Source organism: Panthera onca, chromosome C1, assembly GCF_046562875.1.
Source record: "Panthera onca isolate mPanOnc1 chromosome C1, mPanOnc1 haplotype 2, whole genome shotgun sequence".
In the NCBI taxonomy this organism is placed as follows: Eukaryota; Metazoa; Chordata; class Mammalia; order Carnivora; family Felidae; genus Panthera; species Panthera onca.
In genome coordinates, this window is record NC_138346.1 from 143172155 (window position 1) to 143183926 (window position 11772).

Here is an 11772-nt window from a genome sequence, read left to right on the forward strand (position 1 = left end):
CGTCGCCGCCTCCGCCGCTGCCCCCGCGCGCTCCCTCCCGCGCAGTCTTTAATTTCGCAGCTCCGACCACCGGAAATTAGCCGCGGGCGGAGGGTACCGGGCAGAGCGTGGGGGAGCATGCGTGGGGAGGGCGCGCCCGCCAGCCTAGCCGGGCGCCCGCGGGACGCGCCGCCAGCGCCCTCTCCGCCGGGGGCTCGACGCTCGCCCACCTTTTCCAAATTTAACCATTACCTAAATCCGAAGGGAAATGAGCAAACCTCTCGGATTGGGTGTCAAGGTATTTTCAGCTTCGTTGGGCGTATTTATCCCGAAGTGTTTCCACAACAAGCTATTTCGGGGCAGAGGGGCAGGTTTCGCTCTGCGGACGCCGCGGCCACTCGCCGGGCTCCAGGCCGGCGGCAGCGTCGGCCGGTGATTCACGGCCTCAACCCCGGGGTGGCCAGCCCAAATAGGCGGCGGGGTGGGGGTGGAGGTGTCCCGGGGCAGAGGGGCGGGGAGGCCTCGTTGGAGCTAGGCGCTCCCACTCCCCGGCGCTCCACTCAATCTGTGTCCTGAATCTGTGACTTCTTCTCGCTGCGGAAGTCTCCCGAGAGCCAATAATGGTTCATTTTCTTTTGAATCATTTCTAGTGCCTGGGTGTTGGGCTCTCCGGGCCTCCCCATCCTCCGCAGCCCCACAGAGCAAAAACGCTGAGGACCTCCTGGGAGGGCGGCTGGAAAGGCCAGGCCCCGGGTCCGCCTCCTAGCCCCTTGCGCAAAGGAGCGCGCCCAGACTGAGGGTTGGGGGGCAGGTCTGAGAGGACTAAGAGAGCTACTCCTTAACGCTCAGGAAGTGAAGCTTGTGGTTTTGGGGGCTGAGCTCGGAAGGAGATTAAAAAAAGAGAGAGAGAGAGACAACGCAGTCTCTCCCGAAAGCAACTCAGTTTGAAAACTCGGAGCGCAGTGCCGGTGCCCTGACCCCGCAGGTAGGTCCGCTGCGCCAGTTCTGCGCCTGCCCCCCTGGTGGGGGCGGCCGCGGGGACTAACGCGGCACCGCCACTGCGGGGGCGACCAGAGGGCGCTGCCGGGTTCCCGCCTGCAGCTGGCCACTGTGCGGGAGCCCCGAGAACCCTATCCGCAGGGGATTTGGCGCAGGGGAGCAGGATTCATCCGGGAAGGAAACATCTGGTGGGGAGGCGGTGGCAACTGCGATCAGGAGGCTGCCCCTCCGTGCCTCCACTCCCGCCTTCCCAGGCCCAGACGGTGAAGAGAGGCCCTGGCCCGCGTGCGCTCAGGGGGCCGCCCCGCCCTCCCGCCGCCAGCTGCTGCGCGAGGTCGCCTTCCCACGCGCTCAGCCCTCGTCCCTACTACCCAACCCACTCCACTCTCCCAGGGTCGGGTAGGGCCAACCCGGCATGCGAGAGAGGAGCGGGGCTCCGCCTGGGTGGAGAGGCCGCCTCTGTGCTCGCCTCATCCCGCGCGGTCCCAGCCGGCGCAGGCTCTGCGCCCGCGCTGACAATTCCGCCTGCCTCCCCACCTCCTCCGACCGACCTCGTGCCGACGCAGACCCAAGCCTCAGCAGGGCCCTCAAGACCGTTTCGCCCCATTTTTCCTTTACCTCTGAGTTTCATGGCTGCCTAAGGAATTCGTTTTTGCGTTTGTGGTGTCTATAAGGCCGAAGTGGCGGCTCACGCAGAGGCCCAGGGACAACTGTGGTGGCAGGACTGCGCCCTAGGGCAGCCCCAGCACCCCCAAGCCTCCTGAAGTCCCGATCCTAGGGGTGGACTCAGACCGTGGCGGGTGGCACCCTCACTCCCAGGGGCCTTCTGGCTCTTAGGACTCCGGAAAGGTCCCTTGGGATTCCGATAGACGTCCCAGACGACTCTTCTCCCAAGCCTGTCCCCACTCCACAGTGGGACGTGGGATGCCCTCTAGGGAACGAGTCCCTGAGAACTCGTTTTCAGCTCGGAGCGCCAACAGGTAGTCTTATTGTCCTGCATCCTGCTCTGAGAGCCGCGTAGCTCCTAGTCTGGCAGCCTAAGACGCGCGAAGGCCAAGGACGAGATCCTTGTCCCCGCCTGTGGTCCCCCAGCACCCTTGTTACTGAACTAGCCTAGACCATGGAGAGCTGCTGTACCCCCAAGAGCCTGCAGCTCCCAGGTGAACGCGGCGCCCATCGCCTTCACTCCGAGAGGAAGGCAAATTTCGAGTTCTCTAGACCTCCTTGTCTGCCTGGTTCCGCCCCCGAGCAGCCCCAAGCGGAGCTGGAGGCTCTGCTCCGCCTCACCGCCGGGCTCAGGTTTCGACCCCGGGATTAGGTGAACTGATTGGGGGTTAATGAGAGCGGCGCGGCGGGCCGCTAGCTCCCTCCCAGGCCCGCGCCTGGACCCCGCGCACTGGCCGTGGCAGCGCACCCTGCACTCTCCGCGTTGTATAATCTGTTGTTTCTCCGCGGACTACAGACGCCGGGCAGTTCACAGCCATCGCGCACAAGTCGGGCTCGACTTCCCCTAGGCAAGGTTTTCGGTGAGCAGAACGAAAAATGCTTTTCCCAGGACTTGGTTTCCGAGGTTAGGTCTCGCCCCAGACCCTGCTTGCCCCCGCCGCACTCGGGTCTCCAGGCCAACCTTTTCCTCGCTTGAGGCACGAGTGAGGAGCGAGGGAGATCACGGGTATGCGAGTTCCACCCGGGGCCGGGGTCAATCCTCTGCCATCTCCCCTCCCGCCACCTTCCTGTTCCTCTTCTCTTCTGCCTTCCTTCTCCAGCCTCTGCTGCTCTCAGCCCCTCTGCTGCTCTCTCCCAACCTCTGCTCGGCCAGCCTAGTGCGCCCCTCCTCTCCCACCACCCGCCTCCGGTTTGTAGCGGGTTCTTGGAGTGCTTGGCTTGTAGCCCCTTCCTGGTCCCCGATTCCTCGGCCCTGGAGTGATCAGCCCGTCGCTGCTCTACTCCCCAGCCCGAAAACTAGGCCAGGCAGGCAAATGAGTGGTCGAATTGGGGTAACTGGCCAGTTGGGGACATCGGCTCTCCGGAGAGTTTGACGGAGCGAGTTTTGCTAGGAAAGGGGAGGGGCCAAGGGGTGTGGGCCGAACAGAAGGAAGAGGCCTGAGCCTCAGCCCCGGGACGGGTTTTACCGCTGAGCTGTGGCGGTGGCGGCAGGCTCGCGCCACCTGTCCGAGTGCCACCTGGTGAGCGCGGCGCAGCGGGGCCAAGCCCCTCCTCCCGCAGGCCTCCCTCGCTCCTCCCCGGCTGAAGCTCTCTTTCCACCCGGCTCCCCAGTCCCCGGCCCAGGAGCGTGCGGACCCGCGTTTCCACCGGGTTCTTCTCCTTTCGCAGGTCTCCGCCTGACTAGGGCAGAGCAAGAACTCGAAGTAACAGTGGGCTGACGGCGGCTCCAGGCAGCGGAGTGGGGAGCGCGCCGGACCACCATGCCGCGTTCGTTCCTTGTCAAGAGCAAGAAGGCTCACAGTTACCACCAGCCGCGCTCCCCGGGACCCGACTATTCCCTCCGCCTGGAGAACGTACTGGCGCCAGGCGGAGCAGGTGCGGGGCGCGCGCGGACCGGGAGGGGCTGCTCCCAGGGACGTAGATTGTGCGCCCTGACACACCATCCCCAAAGGAGCCGGGAAGGGCGACCCTGAAGCCTCCTTTGCTGCCTTTTTTGTTTCCAACCGTCCGGGTCCCTTCCGGCCTCGTCGCCTAGGTGCCACGGCCTCTTTGCTCCGGTCCTCGGATCCGGAAGGGTTCCCGGCCAGGTCTGGGAAAAAAAGAGGACGCCCGGGTGCCACGGGTTGGGGAGGCGCCACTTCAGAACCATTGGCCCCATTCAGGGCTCAGCCTGAGCTCCTATCCTGCCTCCTCTCCGCAGACAGCACCTCGAGCGCAGGAGGGGCGAAGACAGAGCCCCGGGGTCGTTTGTCCCCCGACTCACAGATGACTGAGGCCCCTGACAGAGCCTCCGCATCTCCGGGCAGCTGTGAGGGCAGCGTCTGCGACCGGAGCTCAGAGTTTGAGGATTTCTGGAGGCCTCCGTCGCCCTCTGTGTCTCCAGGTAGGAGCCGGTTGGGAGCTCTGGGGCCGGAGCAGCAGGGTTCCCACGGTGAAAAGTAAACTAACTCAGCTTTGGGTTCAGAGATGCTAAATGGGTGGCGGAGGGTCTTTCCGACAGGAGAGCGCTTGTTCGTGGGGTAAGGAGCCCGTAGGGGAGGCATCTGGCTTTTCTGGGACTGCGTCAGCCTGTTTGCGGGGTCTGTTGCTTGGATCCGAGGCGGCGGGACCCGGGTTGTTAATCTCTAACGTTCGTTTGGCGGAGATGGTGGGTGAGAGAAAATAAATGAGTCGTCTCGACAGGCAGCAACCTCGACATTTCGTTTTCTGATCAGTTGACTGCTTAGAAAGAGCTAGGATCCCCAAATCCAGACGCTGGAGTCTCAAACGGAAACCTGGGCAGTCTTTAAAAATTCCTCTGGCTCCCGCAAGCATCGGGCCTGGCAGAGCTGGGCGCTAAGCGGGAGGGACGGGTCGGGACGAAAATCTCTGCCCTCCTCTGAGTTTTTGCAGGCGCGGACTGGGGGCCTGTTTGATTTTTCGTTCGGCGGGTTTGGCCGGCCCAGCCTTAGAGACCAGTCGGTTGGCTACATTTCCAGACAGCAATGGAGTTTTGCGCAAAGTTTTGTGCACTTTGGGTGGGAGCGAGTCGTGGGTTCTGATCAGGGAAGGAGAACACACATTAGCTGCATTCTGCCAAGTGCCTGTTATTTCCAGATTGCCTTTACTAGTTTTAAAAGATAGTCCCAACCCCATTCCTCAGTGCGTTGACCTGGTTAAAGCCATGGCTGCAGCGAATGTGTCTGGGAGCCTGCAACCCGATGATTCTTCATGGCTGTGCAGGACACCGCCCTCCAAGACGGGATGCCGCCGCAATCTCTCCGCGGGAATCTTGGGGTGCATCCTCTCATTAAAGCCGCTAGCCTGGAGTGTGCAGTGTGGGAACAGATTTGTAAATCCGTATGCAAATAGGGAAAGGATACGTTGGGTGTCTGGTTTTAGCAGAATTCACGTTGGGCAGCGGCACAGAGGCCTCGAATGTGGGAAAGCTATGGCACTGGCAGATGGTGGCTAAACCTTGTCAATTCTTCTCTGAGAAATGTGGAGTTTTTTCACCATCAAGCAATGACAAGAATGAGAATGGGGAGTATTGTGGCAGGCAGTTCAAGCTCCAAACCTTCTCCCGCTGTCCCTTTGCAACTTGCACTGGGTATTGAAGGAACTGTTAGGAATGTTAATACTTCCCCGTTTTTTTCCCAGACAGATGTCTTCGGTAGGCCAGGCTGCATTTTGTTTGTCCTCTCCCTCCTTCCTTATCGATCCCGGAAAGAAAAAAGACGAGTGGGAATATGTAGGGGCCGGGAGAGTGCTGGCGCTGGGCGCTGGGCAGTCTGCGCAGGAGCGCTGTCGGGCCCTAAGGGGGGCCGCCTTCTCCTGCTCAGCTCAGCTCAGAGTAGTTATCAGCGCAGACGGCGTGGCGCGCTTGTTTTCGTGGCACCGCGAGTTGCTCCGGTCCCACCAGAAAAGACCCTCCTAACGTCGTGCGTTTCCGCTGCCCTGGCACTAAATTTACCCATCTCCTCGACCGATGCCATTTTAATTATCCGTTTGCTGCCCTGCCGCCTGCAGTGATCCTCGAGGTCCCAGAGACCCGGTCCGCGTTTTACTCTGGGGGCGTCAGGGCACCTACCGCGGCGCCTGGCGCACGGAGTACTCCACCAGTGCTGGGCAGCTGGCAGATGCCGCTGGGCGGCCTCCGCCCCGCCGTCTGAAGCCTGACCGGACGCCCCCTTGTGCCTCCACAGCCTCAGAGAAGTCGGTGTGCCCGTCGCTGGACGAAGCCCAACCCTTCCCCCTGCCCTTCAAGCCATACTCGTGGAGCGGCCTAGCGGGTTCTGACCTGCGGCACTTGGTGCACAGTTACCGGCCGTGCGCGGCCCTGGAGCGCGGCGCGGGCCTGGGCCTCTTCTGCGAGCGCGCCCCGGAGCCAGGCCACCCCGCGGCGCTCTACGGCCCGGAGCGGGCTGCGGGCGGCGCAGGGGCCGGGGCGCCCGGGGGAGGCAGCGCAGGAGGTGGCGCTGCCGGCGGCGCGGGCCTGGGGCTCTACGGCGACTTCGGGCCCCCGGCGGCAGGGCTGTATGAGCGGCCGACGGCGGCGGCCGGCGGGCTGTACTCTGAGCGCGGCCACGGGCTGCACGCGGACAAGGGCGCCGGCGTCAAGGTGGAGTCGGAGCTGCTGTGCACCCGCTTGCTGCTGGGCGGCGACTCCTACAAGTGCATCAAGTGCAGCAAGGTGAGGCTCCCGCGCGCTTGGCTTAGTTGGCCCCACGCCCCCGCCCCTGGCCCGCGCCCCTCGGCCCCTCTCAGCGGCCTTCTCCCCGGCCCCACCCGCCTCAGGTGTTCTCCACGCCGCACGGGCTCGAGGTGCACGTGCGCAGGTCCCACAGCGGCACGAGACCCTTTGCGTGCGAGATGTGCGGCAAGACCTTCGGGCACGCGGTGAGCCTGGAGCAGCACAAAGCCGTGCACTCGCAGGTAAGCGCGGGGCGCGAGGCCGCGCGCGGCCCTGCTCAGGTTCACTTTCGGGGATGTTCCGCTTCTCAGTGCAGTACCGGCCACTCTCCGCTTGGCATCTTTTCCCTTGGACGTCCCCGGACTGCCCTCAGTCTCCTCCACCGAGGCACTCTGCCCGGATGTAGGTGTGTAGGGAAAGGTGGCCGGCTCTGGCTTCCAGGCAGCCCTAGAGTTTGGTGTCACATCATTGTAAGCCTCCAGAGGGTGATCCTGATCATTACTTTGGGTTTGAGGAGGGTTTGTATGCACTCTTGCTGCGGATATATCAGATTTATTAGCTCTGGGTTTTGTTTGTTTGTTTGTTTGTTTTTTGCCTCGCTTCTTATCACCAAATGGTTGTCACTTAATCAGCATTGATCCCTCCCAAATGAAAAAAAGGGATGTCAGCTCATTTAGAGTATCCAGCAGCATATTTTTCCTGCTGTTCTTTCATTCATTCCTTTATTAATATTTGTTGTCCAACTTCCAGTTGCTAGGCACGTGAGAATCCTGTAACACATCAGGTCCCAGACAGGATGCCCCCACAGAATTTTTCAGCTTAGCTCAGTGACAGAGAGTAGATAAGCAATTAAGTATACAAGTAACTATGACAAGAGAATGCTCACCTACAGACTTACTAAAAAGAGCAGTATTCTTCCATCTCTCTCAACACTGGCCAGAGGGGGCAGTGGTCTCAACTGACTGAGGTCTAAGCCTCCTGTTGAGGAGGGTGGAGAAGTGTTTGTAAATGGGTGTCAAAAAAGCAGGGTGGGGATACATTTTTGCCATGGGGTGTGGAGGGTTGTGGGTGAAAAGTGGGTAGAAAAAGTGTTAAAGGGGAAGAGGTTGGGGTGGAGGAGGTAGAGATTGGAAATCAATCCGGGGAGAGAGAATGATGGGGCAGACTAAGTGGAAGGGGAGCCCGAAGAAAAGGAGAGCCCTGGCTCTGGGGACTTTATGGTTGGGTTAGTGGTGAGGAGGATGGCAGCCTAGATGCCTGCAGTAGGAATGCCACATTTTTCTATCCACAGGAACGAAGCTTTGACTGTAAGATCTGTGGCAAGAGCTTCAAGAGGTCATCTACGCTCTCCACACACTTGCTTATCCATTCAGACACCCGGCCCTACCCTTGTCAGTACTGTGGCAAGAGGTTCCACCAAAAGTCAGACATGAAGAAACACACCTTCATTCACACTGGTAAGCTGAAGGCCCTTGGCTTGTAGAAAAACACCTGGTGAGGGCTGGAGTGGGGGCGCATTGTTCTTCCCACCAATACAATTCACCTTTCCTGTGATATTCTGGCTGCAGAATGAGCGGTACCTTCCAGATTGACTGCAGTTAATCACTGCAGTGTATGCAAGAAAACAAGCAGGCAGATTCTCTTAAATTTGTTTACAAACAACGTTCTCCCCCAAAGGGGCCTTGATTTGGGGTTGCATCCGAAGAACCACTAAACTGATCAGCCTCAGGCTCTTTATCCTTGCAAAGACTATTTTCCTCCAGCAGTTTAACTGCTGCTCCAACTGCTCAGAGCAGGGTAAGATGTGAAGCTCCAGAGATTGAGGACTTTCTGCAGAGCTCCCACCCAGCCTTTTAGGGGAGGGACTTATGTGTGGCCTTTTGGCTGCATTTTTTTTTTTTTTTTTTTTTTTTTTTTTGCAATCTAAGAGCTTATCCTGATTGAGGAGGGAAAAAACAATGGTAAATATTACTGAGCTGTCTGCTAAGCACTTTTTAAATGCATCGTCTCATCTTATACTCACAAAAACTCTGGGAGGTAGAGACTATTCCATATCTCCATTTTAGAGATGAGGAAAGTGAGGCACAGAAAGATTAGGTAACCTGTCCAGGGCCCCAATAGCAAGTGGCAGGGCCAGGACTTAAATTCAGGTCTACCTGATTTCAAATATCTATTATCTTGACCACTGTTTACTGTATTTTCAGAGTCATGAAGGTTGGTAGATGTAGGAAACTTCTATTTACTTATTGCTCTTTTCAAAATTTCAGCAAGTTCATGCCATAACAATGATAATTCTTTACCTATTATAATACTTTGTTATTTACAAATTGCTTTCAAATCTAGCCCTTCTTTTGATCCTTACTGCCACCCCATAAAGTAGTCTTGCCATCCTGAAACTCAGGGTGATGCAATGATTTAGCACAGGCCAGGCTAAGAGTAAATCTTGAGGCCATGGAATGCTCTGGCTTCCAATCTTGGACTCTTTCTGCAACATTTTGATTGTGTATAGGTGACAGTTTTAATGCCAGGTGCAGTCTCTTTAATAGTAAATAATACACTTACAAGGGACCCAGAATTCTGGCTGTTCTATTCTAGAATATGAATACTGATTTAAAACAAATTCCAGTGTGTTCCAAACACCGACCATTGATGTTTATAAATATGTTTGGGCAGTGTAGATGCCCCCATCAGAAAACCCAGAAAAATATCCTATTTTAATCGTGATCCCTTGTCTGAAATTTCCATGTAACTCACTCCTTTTGAGTAAAAGTATTTAAAACACTTACCAAAATGCAACTAGGATCTTGACTGAATGAAACATTAAGTCCTTATCAAACATTTACATCTTAGCTAGAATTTGTTTCTCAGATTTGTTTGACCCTAAAGGGATAGGGTAAGTTTTGATGGGTGCTTCCTTATCAAGGAAATCTGAACCATGAAGACAGAAAGGGGCACAGCAAGAGAGATAGAAGTCTCCTCAAAAACAAACTTCATCTATTGTTGCACTTTTCCAAGACCAAGCCCTGACTATAATGCCATGCTGAAGCTATGTGAAAATGCATGCCATTTACCCAAATGTTAAACAGCACATGGTTTGGGGGGAAAGACCAAACATTTTTTATTTGTTATTTATTAATCTGTGGTGAAGATTTGCTAGGATATAAAGAATCCTTATAAAAAGAAAGTAAAATCAAGATAGAAGGATCAGCCATCTTGAGAAATACTTCGTGACCCAAATGTGGATTTTAAAAATACGACTTTGAGAAATGTCTGTGCTTCACATACATTCTATTGTCCTTCAAGAGCAAGAAAGAAGACAGGCTCACTGGTCCACACAAACCAACGCCCACTTGGAAACTCAGATTTGAAAACTTCCTCTGAATAAGAACAGAGTCACATGGTTTGAAGGACAGGCCCCCACCCCCACATCGAACATCTGCTCTGGGAGCTCTCTGCTTCTAAAGTCAGGGGTGCCTTGCCAGGGTGGATTCAGCTGTGAGTCTGGGCACGTGGCCTTTGCTCTGTTTCCGTTTAGCAGGAAACGGTTTGAGGCCTTTTGCTGGGAACCCCCACTCAGAAAGTCTCCCTTTCACCTGGTGCACCCATGACTTCCCAGGACTTGAGTTGCAACACGTCACCCTCCAAGTCACTTAAAGGCCTCAGACTGCGTTGCAGCTAGCTGCTGCTAAGAGCATGTGGGTCACAGTGAGTCCCCTCTAGCTTTATCATAGACTCATACTTCCTCTCCTCCCCTCCTCCATCCCTGCAGGTGAGAAGCCCCACAAATGCCAGGTGTGTGGGAAGGCATTCAGCCAGAGCTCCAACCTCATCACCCACAGCCGCAAGCACACAGGCTTCAAACCCTTTGGCTGTGACCTTTGTGGGAAGGGCTTCCAGAGGAAGGTGGACCTCAGGCGGCACCGGGAGACACAGCATGGGCTCAAATGAGGGCCCTGGCTGGCTGCAAGCAGCAAGCAATTACACAACACTACGGAGGGCAGCCTCCCCACTTGCTATCATTCACTTCCGACATTTCAGGCCCTCGGAGCCAGTCCGAAGATCCCAGCAGGGTGAGCCCCTCCACCTTACTTCCTGGAACTGCAAGAGGGGATAAATTACCTTTACAAAGTTCAGCCCAGAGCGGGAACCAAGTAACTTACTGGGCTGTGAACTTGCCGAATAGGCTCCCCCACACCGGAAGGAAGACTCAAAAGTCAAGAGGGGCTCAGATAAAATCCTGGGCTCTGCAGTTCTCATTCCCAGCCCTGCTCCACAGACAGGAAAGCCCTTCAGGTTTCTTCCCTCCTCCTGACCTACCCCAGATACTTGTGTGGAAGAGGAGGAATCACCATTTACAAGGTTGACACGTGCTAATGTTTTTATCTAGAATGAAAAATGAGTGTTACTTTTTTTTTTCTTTCTGGGGAGTCTGTTAACCCCTTTCTATTGGGTGCTGCCTGTAAATCTTGGAAGAATCAATTCTCCCACTTGAAGAATGGTTCAGAAACTGATTTGGGGAAGGAGTTTCATACTTTTGAAATGACAAAATACGCTGTCCAGCCTGTTTCATTTTTTTTTAATTTTTTTTTTTTTTTTAACGTTAATCTATTCCCAAGACAGAGACAGAGCATGAACGGGGGAGGGTCAGAGAGAGGGAGACACAGAATCTGAAACAGGCTCCAGGCTCTGAGCTGTCAACACAGAGCCCGACGCAGGGCTCGAACTCACGGACCACGAAATCATGACCTGAGCCAAAGTCGGCCACCCAACCGACTGAGCCACCCAGGCGCCCCCAGCCTGTTTCAAGAGGGAGCAGAAGAAAAAAAATCACTTGGTGGTGAGAGGAGAGGAGAGTCCTTCCTGCAGGAGGCTTGTGAAGACTTCATCAGAGCAGCACCTCTGGACAACAAACCATCTGTTCACTCAGCAAGTGTTTATTGACCGCAGGCTGCAGGCCTAGGTATCAGGGAGCCAGAGATTAAAGGTATGGTCCTTGCCCCTGCCCTTCAAAAGCTAACAGTTGCACCTCCGAGTGGCTGGGTCTGATTTTTCCCTCCAAAGGAATTCGGAGAAGACAAATAGAATCTTGAACCTTCTTTTCTGACACATTTGGATTTTATCAAGCATAAACAAACAAAAAAGGCTGAACAGATACTTCCAAGATTTGTGTGTATATTCAGTTTTTGATTGTTACACTGATATTTTTAAGATGTCTAAGCTAGCAGGCATGTGAAGTGATCTTCCGTGTGTACTAGAAGGACACAAAGTGGTATTTTTACGTTGATGAGGTTTGTAAATGTTTTTAGATCTTCTGGAGTGCATTTTGTTTGTTAATACATATTTATTAGAGTGATGTTTTAAGTTAATAAAGTATTGAGACTCTTACCTATGGCTTTTCATTTAGGTAGGGAATTTGGAAAAGACTTGTTTTAGTCCATAGTGGGAGTTGGTCCTCA

General features: G+C 55.3%; 1 protein-coding gene across 5 annotated transcripts; it reads left to right on the top strand.

The window, feature by feature from the left end:
* Positions 1–851: 851 nt before the first annotated feature.
* GFI1 (growth factor independent 1 transcriptional repressor) lies at positions 852–10892 on the top strand. 5 transcript variants are annotated; one of them, XM_060625411.2, is made up of 8 exons: positions 897–964; positions 2441–2504; positions 3313–3519; positions 3845–4027; positions 5829–6316; positions 6421–6558; positions 7608–7773; positions 10086–10892. In XM_060625411.2, exons 3-8 carry the CDS (start codon positions 3405–3407, stop codon positions 10262–10264), a joined length of 1269 nt encoding a protein of 422 aa, XP_060481394.1. In that variant the 5' UTR covers positions 897–964; positions 2441–2504; positions 3313–3404; the 3' UTR covers positions 10265–10892. The 5 variants fall into 5 exon arrangements, with proteins under 5 accessions (XP_060481393.1, XP_060481394.1, XP_060481396.1 ...); XM_060625410.2 differs by lacking the exon at positions 2441–2504 and having other exon boundaries at positions 852–964; XM_060625409.3 differs by lacking the exon at positions 897–964 and having other exon boundaries at positions 978–2504.
* The last annotated feature ends 880 nt before the right edge of the window (positions 10893–11772 follow it).

Bases quoted from the DNA above. Each gene is read 5' to 3' on its own strand.
- GFI1 (XM_060625410.2), top strand. From the start codon at position 3,405: ATGCCGCGTTCGTTCCTTGTCAAGAGCAAGAAGGCTCACAGTTACCAC. The intron at 4,028-5,828 runs GTAGGAGCCGGT...GTGCCTCCACAG, and splicing joins GTCGCCCTCTGTGTCTCCAG to CCTCAGAGAAGTCGGTGTGC. The intron at 6,317-6,420 runs GTGAGGCTCCCG...CACCCGCCTCAG, and splicing joins AGTGCATCAAGTGCAGCAAG to GTGTTCTCCACGCCGCACGG.